Consider the following 26,916-nt stretch of genomic DNA (forward strand, 5'->3'; position numbering starts at 1 on the left):
ATATCCTATTGCCGAAAAAAAAAAAGGAAAGATGTCGCTTATTGTGTTGTTATAAATAAAAGACTGTCAGCGGCGAATACAGGGAGAAAAATAATTACTGGAACGAACATAATCTCAATTTAGAGCAATCTATTTAAAAAGCGCTACTTCGTTTAGCCTATGCATGGAGCAGCCAAATTACATTTTCATTTTCAATATTGCAGTTTTACAAACAATAGTGAAGGAAATCGAGAGAGACGTTGTGATTATCAGAGAAGCTCGGACAGCGAAAAGATTTTTTTTTTTTTTTGTCGCTTGGCAAGCTTATTTTATTGCTGTATTTGAATACACAGTTAATTATTTTTTCAGGAAGGAGCTCTTTCTATCATATTAACCAACTAGAAGATGGGATATGTTTGTGTGTGTGTGTGTGTGTGTGTGTGTGTGTGTGTGTGTGCTTTCTAGATTTGTGAAGCCCAGATGTTCTCACAAGATTCGCAAAACCAGTTCAATTCCCATAAGTGAGGATGCTTTCCTATTCTTATTATGCATTTTACTTCAAAAGTCCAATATGTCAAACATATTTCGGTTTCCGTTTCGATCGATTAGATTAACAAATAGAGATGAACTCAAATTTAGGTCCTCACAAAGGACTAACATGAAAATGTGTGTCTGAGTGTGTGTGCATACATGTCACCTGATATACTCCTCAGTTTTGTGGTACTTGCGAGAGAGGAAGCGTGCTGACCCTTTGCTGGGAATTTTAACCATAGAGAGCTCTTTTCCATAGCGTGTGACGTTACACGGAGTCTCACACACACATGAATCGCCTGCGCTTATCTCCAACAAAGCTTTATACAGGGACAAAAAACAGAGATCAGTCACTAAAGCGCATATAAAAGCACTTCAATTACTAATTCAGTGCACATACAGCCATATAGTATTAAATGATAAGGATAGAATTACATCTAGTGGCACAAAGTGTTAGTTAAATTAATTAATTGATCACTAATAAATTCTTTTTATTTTTTGCAGCAGATCTTACCAAGTGCTCTGTCAACACATTTCACTTTCGCTGGTGTACAGATGTCCGCGTTTCCTGCAGAGAGACGTTTGTTGCATTGAAAAGCTTAGAATTAAAGATGCAGAGTCTACCAATTTGTATGAATGCTGCAATCTTACATGAATAGGAATGATATGTGTAGATATGACTTGATGGTAGATGGGAAGATGAATAGATATGACATGGTCGGTAAATGAATAGATGATTTATACTCCTTCCTATACGATATAATCTGATTAATGCCCTCAGGCCAGTCACACTCTTAAAAAAAAAACATTATAATGATCAGACAAGAATGATAGAAAAGGCAATGGCAAGGAAAGAGGTCAGGATACTGAAAGCGTGAATGCCAATGAAGTGTGTCATTCTTGCATATGACTGGCTCATCTAAATGGAAAGCTCGTTACAGAAATGGCCCCGAAATCCCATTTCTGTAAGAGGCTTTGACTGACAAGTGTGAGCATGATTGATGGATCTACTGATAGCCTCTGCCAGTCAATACGAGTGAGTTTACAGACGAGACATGCACATTAATAGCAGCTTAGCAAGTGTGTGAGTGCATATACATACACAATTATTAACAGACACACACCTGGCATGTGGATCATCCGACAGTTGCACTCTCTCTGCACCTGGACGCTCTCGCAGTGCAATCTGCAGGCGCTCACGCTGTAGGTGTCGTATCCGGGGATCACTGGCTCTGACGACGCACGACAGTTTCCCCATGGCTGCGGCAGGTATGACAGCTAATGGGATGATGGGGGAGGAAATCTCTTCAGAACGTTGCATCTTTTACATTTTTAATCCAAAGTGAAGCAAAATCCATCGCAAGCGCAGAGCTGTTAAGGAAGCTATCACTGATAAGACTGAGTGTTCACCAGCTGACCAGAAATAAGCTATAAATTGCAACCACCTACAGCAGTGCTTTCTTTTACAATGTCATTCAGCTGCATACGTAGACAAGCGTAACTTAAAACTGGATTAAAGTTCTTGGCCAGACATGTGGGATTATTTGGAACTATATGTGAAATAGCAAAATTTGCACCACAAACTCCAGCTAAATTGTCAGTGAAAAAGTGGGGTAAAATTATTAAGGTGATGAGAGTCCGAATTAAACACAAAGGATGGAGGAAGTTTTAGTACTCAGAAGGGCTACAAACACCATGAATTTACAGTAGGCATGTAACCCAATGACACTACCTGTACCTGTTTTGTGCTCCAAATATTCATATATCTACCAGTATTCAGATTCAAAAGTGGGCATGGCCTAAACCTGAGACCTGAGGGGTTTTTGAATATGGGCATTTATTGAATATGAACCGTAACACTCCAGAGACATTGAAAAATTCATAATTGGTCTCATGGGGCTCATCATTGGTCTCATTTGTTTATCTGTGCATTGGGCTGTTTTTTTGTTTGTTTGTTTGTTTGTTTGTTTGTTTTAATCCCACTCACGCAGTTATTATTTTGGTTTGCAATATTTCTAAATGAATTCAGTTGGTTCTGTGTCCCAATATTTAAACAGAAATGCAACCTAATGTAAACTGCTATGATCCTGACCAGGCAATTACTAAGGATGAATGACTGAACCTTGTAAATGCATCACATAGCACCTAAGGTTCATGAATATGTGCTTTCTTTATCCTGTAAGCTTCCTATGTGAAGTAAAAGTTTCCCCTTTTTATTTTTTGTTGCATCCCTAGTCCCTTGTTGCATATCTATAGTCTTACCTGGGCAATGTGGGCGAAAAAAAGTGCACCTTTTATTTGTATTATTTTTTATCATTTAAAAAAATTTGTTCAAATCACTTTTTACTTTGCCCATCCATATGTTTCTGGAGTCAGGAGGAGAGAGTTGCATAGCAGTAAAGGTCCTGTGTTAGTAATTTGGACTTGGACATGAGCAAAGCCTTTAAGTATAAACTGCCCCTGGGGTGGTGAGCAATGGCTCCTGTGCTCTGGTCATAACATTCTCGGTATTAAAAAAAAATCCCTTGGATATTATAGCTTATAGCGCAAAAAAAAACAAGAATACATAAATGCTTTACTTGCATTCTCGTCAGAGCTATATCCATATGTCCTTGTTCCCTTGTTTATCAGAAGCATATTTTATAATGTTCTGTACTGTAGCATACCCTCTGTTCCTGGCAGGACACGAAGGTTTGGAATCCTGGTGAGACTCCAAAGCCCAGCTCGTGGATGTAAGGCGGCTCGTCCTGACTATGAATCTGAACACGGATCCCAGCCTCCAGAGTGGTCTCATCTGTGGAGACAGCAACAGAAAGCCACTTTATCTCAGGATGTTTGTATATTAAGGCACTGACTGTTGTATATCCATCTATTCACCACATTCCCATTGAATACATAATGAAATGTGTTCAGGTAAATTCTCATTTTTTCTCCCCTACTGATAATCTTACATACTGTAATTCATGGTGGGCCTCTTAAGACTGCACAGATTTTATGAGTACTCAAACTATGGAACGGATATTGCAACAAAAAGAAAGGTCACTTTTTATTTTGTTTTAAATCTAGACTCATAACTTTATATAAAGCACCTTGAGATTATATTTGATAAAGATGGTGCTTTATATAAATAGAAAAATATAAAACTATATGAACTCAGTTTTAAAAAGCATATAAAACGTATAGAATTTATTGGACTGAACATGCATTGTGATACACAGTAGGCCAAAGCAGTCTCTTTTTGTAAGGAGGTTCAGGTCTTTCACTGTGTGCGGCAGGTTACTGGGGTTATTCTATTAGTCTGTTGTGACTAGAATGCATTCCTATGCCGTGGCCTGCTCGTGAAGCAGAGGTCACCAAGCAACCTCAATTAACTGCCTTTGGACACAATGGATTCACAGAGAAAAAGGTTTCCTTAAACACATCTGCAACAGTTCCATCCATCCCATTCTATCTATTATTATTATTAGTACAGAAAACTTGCATTAAAGTGTACTCCATCCATTTTCTGTACTGATTATACTACACAGGGTCACAGGGGAGCCTATCACAGGTGATTTTGGGCACAAGGTGGGGGACACCCTGGATGGGGTGCCAACCCATCGTTGGGCACAATCACACACTACAGACAATTTAGAGATGTCAATCAGCTTCCAACACATCTTTGGACTAGGGGAGGACAACCCAGAGTACCCAGAGAACATGCAAACTCCGTGCACAGACAGGATTCGAACCTCCAACCCTGCAGGCGCGAGGCAAACGTGTTAACCACTAAACCACTGTGCCTTCTGGTAAGTCCATCCATCCATCCAATTCTATACTGCTTATCCTTTTCAGGGTCACGGGGAACCTGGAGCCTATCCCAGGGAGCATCGGGCACAAGGCGGGGTACACCCTGGACAGGGTGCCAATCCATCGCAGGGCACAATCACATACACACTCACAAACCCATTCATACACTACGGACACTTTAGACACGCCAATCAGCCTACCATGCATGTCTTTGGACTGGAGGAGGAAACCCAGAGTACCCAGAGAACATGCAAACTCCATGCACAGACAGGATTCGAACCTCCAACCCTGCAGGCGCGAGGCAAACGTGTTAACCACTAAAGCACTGTGCCTTCTGGTAAGTATACTCAAGTATTTAAATGTAAAACGCAAAAAAATCTTTTCTTTAAGATCTTTTTTTTTTTTTTTCTGTAAGCATCTAACATTCCAAACTAGTTGCACAACTCAAGTCAAATGAGAAGATCCAGAGGTTAAACATGAGTTAGAGGTGGGTTAGTGTTCTTATCTGTTTTTTCTTTCTTTTCTTTCTTTCTTTTTTTTTTTTTTAACAATTTCTTTAATGGAAAATCCAACAGCATCCAACTAAATTGCTCTCAACTGTTTGAATTTTATACATTTTTTTTTCATGACATATACGTTTTTTAAGGTTACAAATGAACTAGTTGGCTCTGGTATTCATACCAATTGTTATGGATTTGATTGAATGTTTTGCACATACTTAAAATGTTGAAAGTCTACACGTGGAGAGTAAAACACATGTTTTTCAATAGTAATGTGCTTGCGTACGGTTTTAATTTTTAATTTCCAGTTATACTCCAATAAAGTATAAATGTATCTGGATACAGCCCCTAAAATTTGTAATGGAACTGTTTGTGATCCTTATTACACATATAATTACTTGCTTATTATATGTTTTTATCCTTTATCTTGTATTTTATTGGTATACATATTGACCATGTTGATACCTACAACAAAAGAAATTCCAGGAACAGCTTGCGCTTCGTGAATGAAGTTAGTGATTCTATTTCTAACAGTGCTTCTGCACTGACTCACTGGTCTCTCTCCAAATGGGGAGGTATTCATCTTGTTGTATATCCAGCATCAGCTCCAGGCCGTTCCCCATGCCCCCCTGCCGTGTCCGCTTTGGTGAGGTTTTGTTTCCATTGAAGGTGTAGCATTTCCCATAGCGTGTGTATACCTGCAGATGAGAAATATACATAGCACATCGACATCAAGATGTAGTTCTCTTTGCTTTCATGTTTCATGTGACAAATTTCAGTTGTACTTTCTGAATGGCACAAAATAACATAAAGCATATATAAAGATTTTGTCCATGAATGTGCATTGGCATTCATGTGGATTTTCAGCCAAAATCACATGCCACTCTTTTTGTCTGGCACTGGATGTCATCTGAGTAGGAGAGACAATGCTCGACTGTTCTGTTAATGTAATTTATAAGAGCCAGCAACACTTATGCAACATTCCTCTGTGTCTTTTAATGAATCACATAGCACACCATGGCCCTGGTGCTTTGTGATGGAGGATTTGTTGCTACAAGTCAAGTCACACTTAAAAGCAGAAGGAAAAAGATGAAACACATGATGTGTGGTCTCTTGTTTTTTGTTGTTTCACATGCATGAGAACACATTTGCACAATTTCTTGCTACGTTGCTTTCAGATCCCTTCATTTTTTTCACATTTTGTTATGCTGCAGCCCTATGCTCAAATGCTTTTGAAAAATTTCACCTCAATCTACACTTCATCTCCCATAATGACAAAACGCAAACCAGATTTGTGATAACTTTGCAAATCTATTAAAAAGAAAAAAACTGAAATATAACATTGACACAAGTATGCAGACCCGTAACTCAGTATTTAGTTGAAGCACCTTTGACAGTGATTACAGCCTCAAGTCCTTTTGGGTATGATGCAATAAGCTTTGCACACCTAGATTTAGGGATTTTTTGCCATTCTTCTCTGCAGATCCTCTCAAGCGCTAACAGGTTAGATGGGAACCGTTGATGGACAGACATTTTCAGGTCTCTACAGAGATTTGATTGGTCCAGGCTCTGGCTGGGCCACTCAAGGACATTCACAGAGTTGTCCCTAAGCCACTAATTGTTCTGTTGAAAGGTGAACCTTTGGCCCAGTCTGAGCTCTGCAGACAGTTCCTTTGACCTTATGGCTTGGTTTTTGCAATTTCGACTTTAGACCTGATATAGACAGGTGTGTGCTTTTCCAAATCATGTTAAATCAGTTGAATTTGCCGTAGGTGGACGCCAGTCAAAGTATAGAAACATCTCAAAGATGATCCAGAGAAATGGGATGCACCTAAGCTAAATTTCAAGTGTCATAGCAAAAGGTCTGAATTCTTACAGTGGTGCTTAAAAGGTTTTTCTATATTTCTGCCTAAATATGACCTAAAATATCATCATATTTTCACAGATAGATAAAGAACCAAATGTAATTAAACAAATTAAGCAAAAATATTATACTGTGTCCATTTACTTATTAAAGAAAATGATCCAATATTACATATCTGTCAGTGGCAAAAGAATGTGAACCTTTGCTTTCAGCATCTGGTGTGACCCCCTTGTACAGCAATAACTGCAACTAAATGTTCCTGGTAACTGTTGATCAGTCCTGCACATCGGCCTGGAGAGATTTTAGCCCGTTCCTCAGTACAGAACGGCTTCAACTCTGGGATGTTGGTGAGTTTCCACACTTGAACTGCTTGCTTCAGGGTCTTCCTTCAGGTTCTTCTTCAATTTCTACTGAATTTCAGGTCAGGACTTTGACTTGGTCATTCCAAAACATTAACTTTATACTCCTTAAATCATTCTTTGGTAGAACGACTTGTGTGCTTAGGGTTGTTGTCATTGCTGCATGACCCACTTTTTCTTGATTTAGTTCGTGGACAGATGTCCTGACATTTTCCTTTAGAGTTCCTTCGATGATAGCAAGTTGTCCTCACCCAGATGCAGCAAAACAGGTCCAAACCATGATACTACCACCACCATGTTTCACAGACGAGATAAGATTCTTATGCTGGAATGCAGTGTTTTCCGTTCTCCAAACATAACCTTTCTCATTTAAACCAAAAATTCTGTCCACAAAACATTTTTCCAATGGCCTTCTGGCTTGTCCATGTGATTGTTAGTAAACTGCATACGGCCAGCAATGTTCTTTTTGGAAAGCGGTGGTTTTCCCCTTGCAACCTTTCCATACACACCATTGTTGTTCAGTGTTCTCCTGATGGTGGACTCATGAACATTAACATTAGCCAATGTGAGAGAGACCTTTAGTTGCTTAGAAGTTACCCTGGGTTTGACACATCTTGCTCTTGGAGTGATCTTTGTTGGGTGATCACTCCTGGGGAGGGTAACAATGGTCTTGAATTTCCTCCATTTCTACCAAATCTGTCTGACTGTGGATTGGTGGAGTCCAAACTTACACTGGTTTTGTAAGCTTTTCCAGCCTGATGAGCATCAACAACTCTTTATCTGAGGTCCTCAAAAATCTCCTTTGTTCATGCCACAATACACTTCCACAAACATTTGTTGTGAAGATCAGACTTTGATAAATCCCTCTTCTTTAAATAAAACAGGCTGCTCACTCACACCTGATTGTCACCCCATTGATTGAAAACACCTGACTCTAAATTCACCTTCAAATGAACTGCTTATCCTAGAGTTTCACATACTTTTGCCACTCACAGATATGTCATTTTCCTCAATAAATAAATGATCAAGTATAATATCTTTATCTCACTGGTTTCATTTGGTTTTCTTTGGCTACTTTTAGGACTTCATGATGTTTAGGTTATACTTAAGCAGAAATATAGAAAATTCTAAAGGGTTCACAAACTTTCAAGCACCACTGTATGTAAATGTGATATTTCAGGTTTTATTTCTTTTTAATAAATTTGCAATGATATCACAGATCTGGTTTTTGCCTTGTCCTTATGGCGTATGGTGTGTAAACTGATGTGGGGGAAAATAAGGCATTTTAGCATAAGGCTGAACATAACAAAATGTGAAACATGTGAAGGGGACTGAATGCTTTCTGAATGTACAAAGTGAAACCTGTTTTTGATTACACACACTGCATACCAGTTGCCAAAGCAAGCAGTTTGGTTGTAAATATTGCAAATGGCCTATATTTAAGAACTATTACGACTTAACAGTTGCCATACATTCAGTCCTACATCCCTCTTCCTCTTGGTCAGACAGGGACAATTACAGGCAATTACACTCATTCTGCTGTCTTTCCCTTTTAAAGTAACTTCTGGTGGCTTTGTCAGCGTGGTGTGATTGATTTGGTCTTTAAGGGGTCATTAGAAATGCTTTCTTTCAGCCAAAAGTCAAAGATCAGCACTGGCTGATTGGCAATTAATGGGTATGTGGGCTTCATGTAATAATTTTCTTTTTCTCTAAAGATAATTACCAGCATATACTGTATGCTGTATTAAACTAATCCAATATAGATTCTGAAAATTTTCAGTGAAACTGTAATTCAGACTAAGAGGAATATTTATCTAAAGCTAAAAAAAAAAAATCCACTGTTTTATATCAGATTATATAATGGATTGAATACAATTTTAAATAGACGTTTCTTTAAAAGATTCATCTGTACCTATAGCACAGGAACCCATCTGGTTGAAACAGAACTTCTGCTGGTTTCTCTACTTCACCCTGAATTTACGCAGAATACAAAACCCCAGAAGAAAGAGATCGTCAAAAGTTCCCTTCTGAATCTGATACGCTTTCCTCTACATGAGTCAGACGTGTACCTCACCAGATGTTATGATAAGCCAGAGCAAAGCAGATGGGATTAAACCTGTACCTTCCCACTCTGGAGGCCAAGAGAATCTCAATACAGTGCAAAGCATGCTGCACACATACCCTTCCTTCCTCCTTCTCTCTGTCTATCACTCCACTTACAAGCTTTTAATAGCATTTACAGCATTTTATTCTTAGTATTTTCTGATTCAGGTGATACATAATAAGTGACAAAATATCATAACTGCACCTGGCCAATTATTATAATTTCACTAAAAGGGTCAGCTGCAGGATCAGCTGGATCAGCTGCAGCATTTAACACAACACATGATGCAGGCATATTATCCTATTACTCACATGACTAAAACAAACACAATAAAATCTCATGGAAATGCCTAAATGTATACATAATTGTGTATGACATATAAATGCGTTTTAAGTGTTTTTCATTAATAACCTGTTTACAGGATACTAGAGGTGCCTCCAGCATTAGTTGTACCTGTTATAAAATGAGCAAAAATGAATGCATGAAATAAACATTATTCAAATTTTCCACTATTAACTGGAGAGATTATTTATCTTTATTCATTCTCATTAGAATAATTTGTATGTATTACTGTTTGTTATAGCCTTTAATCGTGTACTGTTTCCTGAGGTATAAATATGATGTCACACATGTTCTAGCTTCAAGTTTCTGGGAGGTCTCGTTTCAGGTTTCTGGGTGTCCACATGTCTGCTGGCCTTTCCTGGAACTTCGACACCTCTTCTCTCCTCAAAAAGGCGCAGTAGCGCCGGTACATTCTGAGGAGACTGAGGAAAGCTCAACTTGCTTCTCAGATCATGGTGAACTTCTATCATTGTACCATTGCAAGCATCGTTACAGACTGCATCACAGTATGGTACAACAACTACACATTACATGACCAGAAGGCACTACAACGGGTAATGAAAACTGCGCAATGCATTATTGGAACTCAGCTGCCCAACATTACAGACATTACAGACAAGTGTTGCTTGCGGAGAGCGAGATGTATTATCAAGGACACCTCTAATCCCCACCATGGACTGTTTATACGTCTCCCACCAGGAAAATGCTACAGATGTCTGCGTTGTTGCACAATAAGACTCATGAATAGCTTTTTACCTTCAGCTATACTAATGCTGAACTCAGGTTCTAAGCATTTAATACTGACCTCCACTTAACAAATAAACATTGGCATTAAACACCATACCATACTATACTATATTATACATTACCACTATAATCTGCAATTATTTCCAAGTACTTGCACTTTACTGCAATTCTCTGTCATACTACAGTTATTTATATCAGACTGTTATTTGCACATTATTTGCACATTATTGCTATTAGCACATCTGCATTTACTGTAATCCACTGTATGAACTTACTGTATCATATTGCACGCATCATGCTGTTTACCCCTATCCTAAAAATACCATTAGAGCTATAACAAAAAAATATGCATGTCTGAAATCTGCCTTGAATTGGACCCATGAGCACACTATCTCCCAACACAATGAAGAGGATGATGAAGGATGGTAAGAGCCAGGCGACAAAAATGTTCATTGTGAGGGGCTGATCATTTTAAAAACCTAATTACTTAAAACAGTTCTTGCTCATTTTCATGAAGGGTACTAATAATTCTGAAGGGCACTCTATATGGAACAAGAAGCAGCAAGAGAAACATCAAGGACGCGTATACAGTACGTATCTGTCTGTAACTTTAATTACCTCTGACAGCCCAAGGTCCTTATTTTGGCTCATGGCAACTCTTATTACACTTGCTGAATTATTTTCCTCTCAGTTAACACTGTGAATGTGACACAGACAAAAAAATATGCACTTGAATAGCATGCACTTCTCTGCATGCTTCTGACCAGTGCTGAGCTGCAATATTTTTTTTTAATATAGCCTTGTCAACTCCCTTGCCAATACCCGTTGTGGGAAAAGACTGCCACCATCATCAAGAAATACCCCAGCATTCGTCAACCTAAGTCTATCCACTGTATCTACAATGCATGTGCAAGTACCCTGGATAAACATTTTAAGTTTCCGTGAATTAAGAAAAGAATGGAAGAGCTGTTTACTCAACACCTATTTACAGTACTACAACCTTTACACTCTGTGTCTTTGAATGAACAGTAGCTTAAGTTGAACAATATAGCATAGTTTTCTAAAAAGTAAAAAAAAAAAAATACAACAACAATTCACTAGAACCTTCTCACCAAACTGGAACACATTACGAATGCTGAAGGGAAATAAGTATTCAGACCCTTTTGGTTTTGTTATTTAATATGCTTCCAATGTATATATCCACTTGAAATGTACACACATATTTGCTTATAAATATGAATTTAAAAAAGCATGTATACATAAGCAATTTCATATGTTTCAAATGAACTTGATAAGGAAAAAAATATTTGGACATTATACTAAAATTGTATACATAAAGGTTACATAAAAATAAATCAAGATCTAGATATAAATGCTGGCAAAAAAAAAAAAAAAAAAATCTTCTCATGGAAATTGTCCCTGGTGTCAATATAAAAGATGTTGCCATTGGTTGGGAAGATTTCATGCAACAAATAGCAGTCATGGCAAAGGTGAAGGAGCTTCCTAAAGTTCTCAGGGAACATTATTAAACAATACTTGAATTGAAAAAATCTACAATGCCATAGCAAAGACTTTAAACATTTTGCTTGCGTATAAGTATTTGACAATGCAGAACTATTTTTGGAACAATATACTGTGGTCAGAGAAAACAAAAAAATTTTCATTGGCAAAATTTCAGCTTGAAGAAGGGTTGTGTGTTTGATCCCAAGAACACCAAATCTAACGTGAGGTACCAAGGTAGGAACATCATGGTATGGAGCTGCTTTTATGCAAACAGTTCTGGGACATTACACGTCATCAAAGAAAACAAGAATGGATTGATGTACTGGGACATATCTGTGGTGAATTTAATCTCATTGGCCACAAAACTGAATCTGCTGAGAACATGGGCATTTCAACAACATTATTTGTATTATGCTTATGAAGACGTGTCTTTTTTATGCTCATGAATACTACTTTTTTGTCCATATTTATAAGTACAAAGTCAAAATACATGATGTGTGTACATTTAAAATGGATATATACTCTGGAAGTATATTAAATAACAAAACAAAAGTGTCAAAAAAAAACCTTATTTCCCCTTACTGATATAACTAGTGATCTCTTTCACACCTATAATGCATGTATAATGCCTGGATAACTACCAACAATGGCATGAGGAACATCCACCCATCCATCTTCTACCGCTTACTCCTTCTTCAGGGTCACAGGGGAACCTGGAGCCAATCCCAGGGAGCATCGGGGTACACCCTGGACAGGGTGCCAATCCATCGCAGGGCACAATCACATACACACTCATTCATATACTACGGACACTTTAGACACGCCAATCAGCCTACCATGCATGTCTTTGGACTGGGGGAGGAAACCGGAGTACCCGGAGGAAACCCCCGCAGAGAACATGCAAACTCCACACACATGGCCCCGGGGCGAATCAAACCCCGGACCCTGGAGGTGTGAGGCAAACGTGCTAACCACTAAGCCACCGTGTGCCGTGTTAAATATTTTTGTTATATTTAAGTGTATTTGGCTTAAAGAAATTAATTTATCAACTTAAAAATTTTTAGGTAATTAGGTTTCCTCAAATTTTTTGAGTTAAATGAACTATCCGGTTTTACAGTGTGGGTACTTGTTTATGGTGGGCCTCTAAGTAAGACCTATGAGGAAGAGCTATGCCTCATAGAGTGGCATGTTAGAGTAGGGATCATCCTCATTGAAGGCCTCAGAGTCAGTAGACTTGCAAGTTAGGTAATATGTCATATTTTACGCAAATATCCTAGATTCAGCCACAAGGTAACTCTAAAAAAGCACAAGCCAAGCTTATCACCAGAGCATGCAAGGGAGGTTCATCACAGGGCTCCTTGGGGATTACGGCAAATGGAGGTGCCTCGTCCCCTTCAGAAAGGTAGTAATAAACCCCTTCAGAAAGTGTGGTGCACTGCAAAAGCTGCCACATACACCTTCAGGATATATGGAGACGTGCTGCTGTTCAACAATCCATGAAGAAAAGTCAAGATCCTAGGATCTGGACAGCAACCATGGTCCAGGGCATAAGGTCAACAGCCTTCACAGGGACATAGGGACTCTTGCATTGAGAAGTGTTCCTGGATTGCTAAATCACAGGCCCTAGTTGGAGATTCAGTCTGAGGCGCCACACACACAGACTCAGACAACCTGGTTGGGGATACCAAATCTCACCTTCCTTCTTGAACAGCACACCCTCCCAGGGAAGAAGCTGCTTGAGTGCTTTAACAACCAGTGAAAGGAATGAAACCTAGTCGTTGCTGACTATCTTGAGGCCACAAGTATGGCCCTTTGGCCTACCATATGAATTGCGCTCAGTGATACCAGTTGTGGTTCAGCCCACCTGAGATTCTGTGCAAGACAATGAGAACATAGCAATGTCTGAGAACTGGCAATAAGTGTGTCAGGACCAGGTGGACTACCTTCAATCCCAGGTGGTTGATATATCTTACACTTGCCCAAAAAGGCACCAGACAGCTAAGGAAAGCATCAGTGGTGAGTATCTCTCTCCAACATGAAACGCACCCAACTGTACTCATGCTAGATATGCCCTGCACTCCCAGCATGCTAATGATTTTGCTCCTTTAGGACAAGGGCATGTTTCAGTATTTGGGATTCAATAGCATACTGAGAGCCCAACAGTTCTTAAATGCTGGCAGTTCCAGCAAGCCTGGGGAATTACTATTGTGACTGACAGGTGGCAGCCTGGCTAAGCTGGCAAGCGTAATAATATCTGCCTACACTGAGACAATGGAGTGGTTAGGAAATCCAGCTGCATTCCAGTGAACTGTGTGATTTGAATTCACTGTGAACTTAAGTGCTACAATGTAAGAGAGAAAGGTGGACATGTTCTGCATGGCCTCCTTCTTGGTGAGAGCACACATGAGCCAGTAGGAACAAACTTCTTGAAACAGAGCAAAGATGTTGTTGAGGTCTGATGTAGTCACATTACTAGTCCATACCCTTCAGGTATGTTCTTAATAAGTGCTGTCTAGGGACTTCTCTACACACTCTAATAGATGTAGGGTGTAGACTCATAGGTTATAATCAGGATGACAGGCCCCTGAGGTATAAGGAGGGTTGTTCTGAACAATGCAAGCCTCTGCGTTATGTGGGCTCTGCTCCTGGATCACTGATTTCAGCTGAGCCATGCCTGTTGCCAAGTTTTTCATTCATCCAGGCAGCAAAGTAGACTGCATTCTGGGCTTTTTGCAGAGCTTATCAGGTGTCACTGTGTCTGGCCATTTACAAACAGGATGTTTAGACTGAGGAGGTTGGGCCAGATTCAGCACTGTCAGCACTGTCAAAGCAGGAGTTGTCTGAGGCTGACACAGCATGCTCAAGATGGTCAATGCCAAGGCATTGTAACTTCTGGTGTAAAATGGGTTTAATCTAACTTCACTTTCCTGCTTGGCTTAGTTAGATTTAGAGGTCTCCTCAACCAACCCTGCTTCATTAAAAAGTCTAATCCATGGCCCAGTAAATTTGCCTTTAAAATTGTTATTATGAAGTCAACCCTAAGGATTTGGAAACAATTTAGGCAACATTTTGGCCTTCAAATTTTTCCTGTCGGCACCAATAGTATTTAACCCCATTTTCCATCCCTCTTTGATACATGGTGCATTTCCTTCTTGGTCTGCCCCAGGTATTGTATCTTTTAAATATCTCTATATTGATAATACCTTGATGTCCTTCCAACAGAAGGATGAAAAATATTCTGATACTTACACAGTAGAGTCATAGTGCAAGCTACACCTATTGATTCCTTTCTTGCCCCTCTTGGTTCTAATAAGGGCGTGATATCACAATTATACAATTTGATTAATTCGCTAGACGTAAATTCTCTAAACAAAATGAAATCAATGAGAGGAGAGGAGGACCTTGTTGAAGAACTCTCAGATGAAGTTTGGCAGGATGCCTTGCACTGAGTCCATTCCTCATCAGTTTGTTCAAGACTAAACTTAATTCAATTGAACATTATCCACTGCACTCCCTTAACCAAAATTCGACTAGCTACGTTCTATAGTGATCTTGACCCCACGTGTGACAGCTCCCGCCACATATATGTAATCAGTTTTGGTCCACCACAAGGACCTCTTCTGAATCTGCTGCAGTCTCAGCCATTTTTGGAGTCCCTCCTCCAACTTTATCACTGCCCAAGTATAGTGCTGAGCTTGTAGCATTTTCAACATTATTGGCCAGGCATCTGATCTTACTTAGATGGAAATCACTTTCTCCTCCAACTCTTCATAATGGATTCATTTTATAGAATATTAGATGAACCATGAGGAGTTCTGCAAAAAAAGATTATTTATTTGTTTGTTTATTTGTTTATAATTCCCCCCTTATTATTATTATTATTATTATTATTATTATTATTATTATATACATTACTCATTAATGGCTGACCAAGTTACATGTATGTCTATTTGTCTATCTGTTTGTTTTCTTCTTACAGTTTTATTCAGGGTGTATATGGTACATATATTCTACCTAATGTAATTAATTTCTGGTGATGTCTAGCCTGAATAAACAAAGCTGAAGGGGAAAAAAATGGGCTTAATCTGCAAACTTGAGTTACCTGATTGGTGTACATTGCAGTTTAAGACCTTTAATGGACTTGTACTTGCCACCATGTCCCACATGCATGAGAGTAAAAACAGTCCACTCTTGCTACTTTTTTTCAGCCCAATGAACACCTCTAACACTGCACCAGTGCTGTTCACTGGATCGCAATATTGTCAGCTGTAGCGTCTCATTTTCATATTTCCTCACTGACCTCCTCTAGATCTGGGGGGATCCTATTACACCTCTATTAGGCCAAGCTCAGTTAACTAGCAGAACCCACCAGAATGTGGAACAGTTTAAGGGAGAAAAGAGAGTGCTATTATCCTGCTCACTCAACTGGGAGTCACTCAGCTCAGTGAAGAGCATTCAACATGAACAAAGTATAACAACACACTTTTAAAATAGACAGAGTACCAACTCAGTGCACGCAGACAGTAAATAATATCCACACGCTGAAGAAAGCATTCAAAGCCCCAGAGCTTATTGGAAGTGGAACATCCAAACATCAGTGAGTTCTAAGTGCAGAGCAGTAGAACATGCAGTGGATAGAAATTGACTGAGAAACAGCAGATGCTCAGTAGTGTCTTAAGATAATGCTTGTAGTATCAGAAATGTTCATGTATTTGTAGAAATTCATGTAGTCAGACACACAGGAAAAAAGGAATGATTGTGTTCTGACAGCAGGATTTATTGTGAGTGCTGCATCATACGTCACTACATAAGCTTGTTAGAAGATCACACACTCACATTTGGGGTTATTTAGGTGGCCATGGTGGGTCAAATGGGTGGAAGAGAGCTCTTTTATTCTATGTTCACAGTAACATTTTTTTAAAAATATAAATTCATGACAAAGAGCCACAGTTTCACAGAACGTTTCAAGCGACAGCATGACAAACATGTGAATAGAGATTTTCACAGTTCTGTGCAAATTAGCTATGATGTGGTAAAGTAACAAATCCAAATGGTCAGTGGATTCAAAACCCAAATGATTCTTCTGATCAAACCTACAGTATGGAGCGACATTTGTCCACGTTTTCTTCAGTTCCCCACTTGCAACTTTAATTAGTTCCCATTTACAGTTTGATACACAAAAATGAAAGAAAAAAACGTATAACCTTAAAATCTTATTCAGTCATATTTTACCTCTCATTAAATGTGTTTAGAGACATTACAAAGATAAATAAATAATAAAAAAATAATAAATCTCAGAAGGAAGCAGTGCAATTAGCTTGCTTTGCAAATCTGCCAAGGAAGATAGTATGAAGCCTAGTATGTAATATATAAATCAAACAAGGAATTTTCATACTAGTTAGTGAATCATATAATTTAATATTATTGTTTAACTAATTAGCTTTACATTTGTATCATAAGTGTGTTTAGGGTTTTTTCTTTTTCTTTTCTTTTTTTTTCTCAGCACTGGGAATCACCTGTGGTAGTCATACATAAACTACATGGTGGATAGAAATTAGGTTGAAAACTATTGGCGTTATTATTGCTTTATTAGGTCTGAGAAATATGTGACCCTTTAGAAGAATGATCATGTTAACATAACCATAATCATCTCATAAGCAAGAAAATATTTAATTCTTCGAAACTATAACATTTGATTAATATTTGAAAAACATATATATATATATATATATATATATATATATATATATATATATATATAATGTAACATAATTTTTTATTACTAGTTAGTAACCTGTATCATTAACATCCTAGATTGTGAGCAACACAGGCAGCTAGCATGCTAACCAGTTCAGCAAGAAAAATTACTCTGTAGGTAGCTCAAAGGAAACAGACCTTACAAATTGCCAGGGAAATCTCCTCTGGAGCGGTACGTTTCACTTGAATAATTCCTTATTTTTCCACTTGTGCTGAAATGTGTGATATAGGGAAGTATGAATGTAGAATTAGACCCAAAATGTAGAATAAGTGGCCCTTATTCTACGTTAGTGGAATAAGTCACTCAAGCTCTCAAATATTTTCTTTTTCAGTGTTTACAGCGTTCTTGTAGTTTTGCATTGAGGAACAGGAAGAGGAAGAAAGTGTTTTAATGAGAGTAGGAGGATCCTGAGAGCTTTGGGCAAGCAGCTGTGATAGATAATCCAGAGTGGCAGGATGATACCCAGGATGATTAGGTGTGTGTGCATATGTGTCAGGGACGCACAGGAGACATCACTGCTACCAGCTCTGCCTCAGGCATTTTGTTTGTGAATGAGTTTTTCTGTTTTTAATTAATGTTTCACATTAATTAACATAATAGCCCACTGCTCCAGCTTCCAATCTGTTTTTCAATCACATCTATGCCTTGCAGTTCAGTCTCATCTAATCTTTATTTCAGAAAAAAAAGTTTATAATGGATCTATGTATCTTTTAAATAACATTCAAGGATTATATGAATTGCTGAAACAAGCTGTGAAAAATTGCAGACTAGTGGACAATGTTTCTTGAGAAACAGGATTTTTCCTGCATTGCTTCATCTAAATGTGCAAATGCAGCAGTTCAGCCAGAGCTTAATTTGAGCCGGATCTTGCCAGAACAGGATCCAGCACCTTTAAAATATAGCGCACCTGCATTCCAGAACCTTTTTATGTGGATCCGGCACCTCTGCAGCTAGATGTAAAGACTCCCGCAGCAATATTATCAAAACAAATCTAGTTTTAGTTTTTAACTCACCAAAAGTAAAACAGAACAACAAAAAACCAACAATAGAAATGCTCAAATATTGCCAATAGCCAATCAATAGCCTCTTTCACATAACGTAATCAGTTCAAGATCAAAGTTCACCTGAATTCGTTGTCACGAAGTGAAGCCTACAGTTACATAGCATGCGCTGTAGAGTGTGTCATGGAGAAAAGAAAGCAGTTATCATTAAGAGCATTTTTAAGAACACAAAGAAAATACTAAAAAGGGAAATGTCCAAGAGCGCAAGCAGCAGCAGGTCACCGAGGAAGCACTATGGTGATCGTTCCCACGACCAGCAGTGACAACGCTAGCCTGACTGTGGATGGTTTTTAGAAGTGGCTAAACCTTGTCAATGTGCGCAAGATTTTGAAAGTGAGATTGACTGCACAGAATTAAATACAGTTAACAGCCCACGTACAGTAATTCAGTTTTTTACTGAGTTCAGGGACTCAAATAGACAAAAGGTTCCAGAAGGACTGAGGTAGTTGTTGGCTACAGTGAATACCACACCGATCTCTAGTGGAGCGTGAGCAAAGCTAGTCCAAAATCAATCTCATTTGTGGCTTGGAGCGTGGACCCTTCTCATACACACCATCTCGTCTCCACTGTGTGTCCACTGCTTACAAAGTTCGATCCCGAGCCATTTGTGCGCTCATGGATACATAAAGGACACAGGGAAGAGGACACTGACATTACAGCTTTGTGGAATATTTTGTCTTAGGTAAGACGACTTTGTCTTGATTATGTTGTGCGGGTAATGTTAGTTTATTGTAAGTAGGCTTACTGTATGAAACATAGCTTTGTTTTTGAAGTGCTTTGGGCAAATGTGTTTTGTAGCTAACTGAGGTGACAACATATACTGTAAACTGATAGAATGTGAAATCCATAAATGTTTCCCTTTGTACTGAGAATACTCACTGCTATTAAGTTCGTCATGCTATTAGGTCGCTGTACCAGTGTGATCAGTTACATAGGCAGCTACCTATCAGCATTGAATATCGTTGGTTACGTGAGATACTGGAAGCACTTTTACATGTCTCTAAGTTCGAGGACCGGGACCTGTCGTGACCTGCTGGATCACTACCCTCTTAGTGTTCCCGGACCTGCAGATTTACAAATTAAGCACTGGGTTTAGCACAGTGAATATGTTAGCCTATATTCAAAGTAATATACAAAATTTGCATTAAAACCAATTATCCTGTTTGTGTTACCGTGAGTCCGGTGGCCCAAAGGTCTCTCAGGTGGGGATCGAGGTCAGGCTGGGCGAAAATGGAAGGCAGTCGAAGCTGTGGATGATGCTGAGTCATGTCTGAAGCAAAAGGCATTGGTGGGCATGGTGGCGCAAGGAAGAGCAGGGCTGGGTAGCAATACGTCATCTCAATACGGAAAGATAAGGAGGAAGGACAGAAGATCTCAGCGCCAGGATGAGGTGCGGGCATCGCTCAAGGAAGTGCGAGCCAGCAGGATGGTTGGGATGTGGCAGCAGGGAGCCTGGACAAGGTGGGAACAAGTAGTAGAATGTAAAGTGACTTGGGCTGAGCTCTGGAATTCCGAGCCCCACTGAATAAACTTCTTAATCCAGGCTGTCTACGACATTCTACCAAGCCCATCCAACTTGTTCTGCTGGGGGAAGGCAGAGTCACCAACTTGCCCTCTGTGTCTGAAGACAGGCAGCCTGGAACATATCCTCAGCACCTGTCCAAAAGCACTGAGTGAGGGGTGTTATCGTTGGAATTCTGAAGGCCATAGCAGACACCATCTCCAGCGGATAACTCACTTTAAGTGTTTTCGCCCAGTGAAGAAGACCATCACTGTTGTCAGGGCTGGGGAGAAGGTAACACCAGCAGCTAGGACCACCTCATCTGGTCTGTTAACATCAGCACAGAACTGGGAGCTGAGAGTCGACCTGGGAAAGCAGCTTAACAGAAACTGTTCCCATAACATCGTTAAGGCCAGATATGGTGCAGATCTCAGAATCCTCCAAGCAAATTATCCTCTTAGAACTTACTGTTCCCTGGGAGGACTGCATCGAGGAGGCCAGTGAGAGGAAGAGAACTAAGTACAGCGGGCTGGTACAGGAGTGTCAAAGCATGGATAACAAGACGTGCCCTTCCTCCCAATTTGCATAATTCGTATGCGAATGTTTTTAGAATGCAAGACGAATGGAATGTAACATGTTTTTCATGTAAAATAGTACAAGTTATTACAGCCTAGTTCTCTTGTTCAAAGTAGTTATAGTGTTCAGAAACATTTTTGTTCATTCATGTTCCATACTTGTCCGTTATATAGTTTTATAAAATTTATTTTCTATCAAAACAGATTATAGGTTCAAAATCTATCAAAAACAGATTATAGATTAGGTTATATATAGATAGATTTATATAGAATATAGTAATCATTATACGCTCCCAAGTAGATTATATCCTCTGCAGGCGGAAAGATTTGAGAGAGACTAGAGACTGTAAGTTAATAGCCGGAGGCAACGTGGCACGGCAACACAGACCAGTAGTATGCTGCACAACCATTAGATGCCAGAAAAGCAAGGAACCCAGACGACAACCACAGACAAAATGGTAGAAGCTCAAAACGGAGGAGGGGATGAGTAACTTTAGAGTGGAGGTAATGCCAGCAAACGAAGGAGAAAGCACCCTGCCGTCGAACTGGACTACTACCGCCAACCTGATTAGGCTAGCAGCAGTAAACGCCCTGGGTTACTCCAAAGGGCTGAGAAGAGAAAATAAGGAAACGTGGTGGTGGAACCCAGAAGTACAAACCAGCATACAGTGGAAGAAAGAAACGAAAAAACTATGGGTAACAACCAACGATGAAAGAATTTCAGAATAGTAAAAGAAAGCCAACAAAGAAGCAAAGAAAGCCGTGGCAAAGGCAAAGCAAGAAGCCTACGACGAATTGTACAGACGAATAGAAGATGGAGGAGGGGAACGGGAACTGTATCGTTTAGCACTCCTACGGAACCATAGTTGGAAAGATGTTTAGATGGTGCGCGCAATCAAAGATGAAGACGGAAAGGTACTGATAAAGACTGTTCAGATCCAACAAAGATGGGAAGAATACTACAAGCAGCTCCTGAATGAAAAGAATCAACATGGAAAAAGATACAAACAAGAACTGGAGAACAAAGAAGAAGTACCATCGATCAGCAAACAAGAAGTGCAAGCGGCACTGAAGAAAATGAAGCCCAACAAAGCTACAGGCCCAGATGAGATCCCTATCGAAGCCTGGAGATGCTTGGGCGATATGGCGATAGAGTTTCTCACTGGGCTGTTCAATCACATATTGAACACCGAAGTAATTCCAGCAGAATGGAGAGAAAGTGTTCTAGTACCCATCTTCAAAAACAAGGGAGACATATGAACTGCTCCAACTATCGTGGTCTGAAGCTCATCAGCCACACTATGAAACTCTGGGAGAGAATCATAGAAGATAGACTGCGCAAACAGTCAGCGAGCAACAGTTTGGATTTGTTCCGAGCAAGATCACCATAGAAGCTCTGTTCGCCTTGCGGTTGCTCATGGAGAAGCACCGAGAAGGGCAAAAAGAACTGCATTGCATATTCGTGGACCTGGAGGAAGCATATGATAAAGTCCCATGCTAAGAGGTTTGGCGTGCCTTGCACCAGTCAGGTGTGCCAGCCAAATATGTCAGAGCAGTTAAAGACATGTACACTGACAGTAAGACCAAAGTCAAAAGCGCTGTGGGAACCACTGACAGCTTTGACGTTAAGGTTGGACTCCACCAGGGGTCAGCCTTAAGTCCATTTCTGTTTATCACCCTCATGGACAGTCTGACAGATGGACTCCGGCAAGAACCACCATGGACGATGAAGTATGCTGATGACATTGTACTATGCACGGAGAGCAAACGCCAAGCTGAAACAGCACTGGAAAGCTGGAGAGCCGCGCTCGAAAAGGGGGGACTGAAAATTAACAGCAAGAAGACCAAATACATGTGCATTGGTGATCCTGAAAACCATGACTCATTGAAGTTCAATGATGGAGAAGAAATTGAACAAGCAGATAAATTCTGCTACCTTGGATCCATTGTGGAGAAAAATGGAACAACCAGACAAGAGGTCAACCACAGGATCCAAGTAGGTTGGGCCGGCTAGAGAAGAACTACTGGAGTCATGTGCGACAAAAGAGTGCCGGCTAAAATGAAAGGAACCATCTACAACAAAGTGGTACGACCAGCCACGCTGTATGGTCTGGAAACAGTGGCTACCACAAAAAGACTTACTGCTGCTCTGGAAGTAGCAGAGATGCGAATGCTCAGATTTTCGTTAGGCCACACTAGGCTAGACAAAATCCAAAATGAGCAAATCAGGAAAATGGCCCAAGTCGCGCGCTTCATGGACAAAGCAAGAGAAGAGCAACTGAGATGGTTTGGGCACGTAAATAGAAGAGGGGTAGAGCATGTCACACGAAGAATGCTCGGAATGAAAACCCCAGGAAAACGGAAGCAGGGAAGACCGCTATGGAACTACATGGCCCAAATAAGCATCAACTTAAAAGAGGCCAGAGTGTCACTGGAAGACACCCACGACAGAGACATATGGAGAAAATTGATTCACTGTGGCAACACCTGAACTAGGGAAAAGCCGAAATGAAAAGAGAGAGAGAGAGATAATCATTATATCTGGTCTCCTCCAATGTGGGGTTGGGGGGGCATCCCACATGATAGGGGAGACTTGGGGGGGGGGCTTTAGCTACAAAAGGTTGAGAACCTCTGAATGAACTCTTCGATGAATGAACCTTTTTTTTTTTTTACAGGGGAGTCGACATTGCCTTGCACCCAACTCAAGCTCTATTTAGACATCAAGTTAATCTACTAAACATTAAACTGATCGTGCCTCTCTAAATGTCCTTTTCTCTGGCATATAAAAATAAAAGGTCAGGCTCACTGATGATCAAGTTGGCTGAAATCGCATGAACATTAATAACTGTGTCATGACTGAATGCCACTTGTTCCCCAAAATGGAAATGAACAATGACCTATAAGTTCTGGGTCAATAATGATATTTCAGTGGTGGTCATGCTACCCCACGCCACCCCTTAACTCTGCCTTTGCCCAGGCATCCTGTTTATATTCAAATGATTAACTATTTTTCATTTTAATATTCAGCATACACTTCCTTTAAAACATTTTTGTACACCTACCAACTCTATATGTGCTGTATATGATGGAAAAAGTACCAGTTTATAATGCACAATCACATTCCACCTACGCTCACTGAACATTTGTTAGTTATTATATAGGTACACTTTGTACATTGTGTAATTATGTATATTCCATTTCCAAGTTTTAGAGAAATGAGGTTTGTCCTGTCTGACTCTGCATGAGGGCCAGTTCAAGACCGAGAAGCAGGCTGTGCAGCATCTTTGGCGTGTGTTCATGCTGTGTAAATGGATTATTTGCTCAGTGAGGATGTCTCATTTGCAGTGAAAAAAAAAAGGGATATCCCCTACCTAAAATGGCTCACAGTTACTCACACAAACAGCTATTTCCAGACATGGTACACACATGAAGAGAGATGAGCATACACACACAAATGGCCTTATCCTGTTCTCCTTCTGCTCAAAAGGGCAAAGGAAATGTATTATGTAGTGGTACATGTTTACTCGAGCTGTTCTGTTCTGTTGTGTTCAGAAATTGCATAGGAGTCTGGGGTACAAAGGCATATATTTCTCTCTCGCCCTCTCTCTCTCTCTCTTTCTCTTTTATGTCTAAATATAACAGTAAAACTGGATTCAAATCTATTGTAGAGACTGCCGGTGGCATAAGATCTGGTTCCAATCAAAATATACACAAGACAAGAATACATCAATGAAATGTTTCATCCAGTTTTTTCAGACAATCAGTATTTCTGCAGAGTAAGAAAGAAAGAAAAGAAAAGCGTAAACTGAGAGGCTAAATTTAACTCTTTGTTCTTTATGCATTCACACGCGCACTCAAACATTGAAGGTAATTCAGCCCAATCCCAATTCGATCCACTTTGCACATTCGACTCCATATGGTGAGTTTGTGTTTAGATTCCCATGAGCTCAGAGTCACCTGTTCCATTTTATGTTCAGGCGTGTGCAAAGCTAACAAAGCCATGATATCTGCTCACGCTCTTGGTTGCTGTTCTCCCTAACACACGCTGAGGACAATCAATGCACCACATCATACTTAATAATCAGCTTGATTGATCTCCTGCTGAGTTCCTGACCTCCGCATCCTGACTCACCCAGACCATGCTGCTTTCATCAGAATCTCCTACTGTTCTGTGTCTTCCTCTCTTTTCTGGAGCACATTTGTATACTACTTCCATAATGATTCATTTACAGGCAATACTTGAAATTACACGACACTCATTCACACACTAACCATATGGTGTCTAGAATATTTGCAACTGAAAAAAAATATTGCTGAAGCTTTACAAATCCATACATACTTCTGTACCCTCTAAACATTCATCAGCGCACAAGTCAGTGAATGAATTTTGTCTATACTCGCCGGCCACTTTATTAGGAATGCCTGTACCTACTCTATGCAGTTATCCATATTCACAACCAGGTTTAACCACATCACCTGATCTTTTTCCAATCTCCCACTGTCCAGTTACGGTGAGACTGTGCTTAATGTAGCCGCAGATTCCTGTGGCACCCGATGTGGACTTTTGCTGTTGTCGCCCATCCAACGCAAGGCTCGATGGGTTGTATGTTCTGAGATGCTTTTCTGCTCACCGTGGTTGTAAAGATTGGCTATTTGATTTACTAAAGCCTTCTGAAACCTCTGACCTCCCTCATCAATAAGCATTTCCGCCAGAAGAACTGTCATGCACTGGATGTTTTTCTGTGCCATTCACCATTCTGCCTGGCGCCTATCCCAGAGAATTCGGGGCACAAACTCAGGCGATTCAAGCTCCCAACCCTGGAGGTGCAAGACAAACATGCTAACCACTGAAAATTTTACAGATGTTTGTAATAATTTGGTTGGTGAATGTAACCCATTGATGTAACCCTGTGACTGTAACTAGAGTGATCTTTTGCGATCATAATAATTCAGGTCACGACAATTCCTCACATTTATGTATATAAATATAATTTCCCCAGATTGTTTTATGATGTCAAAGTTAGAGAAAGTTTTACTCACAAGCACAAAGACATTTCAGTCACGAGCATATTGTGATGCTGAGGAGCTCTTGTGTGGAAATTCATATTCAGCAGAGCCTCAGTGCTGCCTTTCCAGTCTCGAAGATGGCAATAATTCAGCTATCAATCTGTCCATATTTGTCACCTAATTTAAAGTGAATGGCCTATTACAAGTTTATGATTTAGGCTGCTTTAGGCTGACACACACGCACACATACACATGCAAAGACACATTTCAACTGCTTTTATGTCTCTAAGGCCAATCATCAATTCCCAGAATGCAGGAACGCACAGTATCAAGGAAATATGCTTGCTATTTTTCATTTGCTCAAAACTCCTGTCTAGTGTGTGTGTGTGTGTGTGTGTGAGAGAGCGAGAGAGAGAGAGAGCGAGCGAGAGAGAGCGAGCTGTTTTCCTGTCCTTGAGCAGTTGTTTTGAATGTGTAGTTGCAGGTAGCCTTGGGCTGAATCAGAGCAGCAGATGCTCCTCATCTGCTCTCTTTTCTTTCTTTCTTTCTTTCTTTCTTTTTTTTTTTTTGAAAAAAAGACTACACATTCTGTTAAAAAGTCCAATTAGCAATTGAAAGAAGGGATTCTATGATTCGAATATCCTCTTTGAACTGATTTGTTTGTTTACACTTCTTAAAAGCCTTACTCGTCTAATCTAAGGCAGGAAAACACAGTAATACTTTAAAAGACAAATTAGGGACACATTCTGTACAATATTACTAGTTTCAGGGGTGGCTTATATGAATGAGCTAACCCTGTTCTTTGGAAGATAAAAATCTAAGGTTTCAATTTTGGCAACCACATCAGATGCTGTTAACAAATGCCTTAAAGTGGTCATTAAAAAATACATAGAATGGTATGAAGAAGCAAGGCTAGGGCTGATTTCTTTCTAGCACAGACTGTCGATTCATGCAGCCCATCAGTGACAGTTGTTTTGATTTCCATTTAGACTAACATTTTCCAGCCCATGTCACTGGCACATCTGAAACACACCACTGAGCAGCAAGAAGGCCAATGTGAAATACAGTCTAATGAATATTAAGTGCATGAAGAATAAACCTGAAAAACCATATTTATAGTACCATATTTATTCTATCATGATGCCTTTGGAGGAAATATTAAACAGACTAAACGGACTAGGGGTGTAAGACAATACCAATATTTGTATCTGTTTAGTGCTTCAAATATTCAAATCTGTATCTATATTTGGATTTAAACCTGAAAAGTATGTGACACTAAGGACCTAAAGTTCTTTC

General features: G+C 39.8%; 1 protein-coding gene across 1 annotated transcript in view; it reads right to left on the reverse strand.

The window, feature by feature from the left end:
- The window catches only part of asic4b (acid-sensing (proton-gated) ion channel family member 4b), a 51,880-nt gene that overhangs the window by 6,344 nt on the left and 18,620 nt on the right, over positions 1 to 26,916 (reverse strand). The window contains exons 2-6 of the mRNA XM_053637575.1: positions 5,353 to 5,497; positions 3,177 to 3,304; positions 1,635 to 1,788; positions 1,025 to 1,078; positions 677 to 830 (exon numbers count right to left, since the gene is read on the reverse strand). Of these exons, the coding sequence (XP_053493550.1) occupies positions 677 to 830; positions 1,025 to 1,078; positions 1,635 to 1,788; positions 3,177 to 3,304; positions 5,353 to 5,497 (635 nt within the window). The remainder of the gene's footprint in view (positions 1 to 676; positions 831 to 1,024; positions 1,079 to 1,634; positions 1,789 to 3,176; positions 3,305 to 5,352; positions 5,498 to 26,916) is intronic.

The sequence above is a fragment of the Ictalurus furcatus genome, chromosome 12 (genome assembly GCF_023375685.1).
Source record: "Ictalurus furcatus strain D&B chromosome 12, Billie_1.0, whole genome shotgun sequence".
Taxonomy (NCBI): domain Eukaryota; kingdom Metazoa; phylum Chordata; class Actinopteri; order Siluriformes; family Ictaluridae; genus Ictalurus; species Ictalurus furcatus.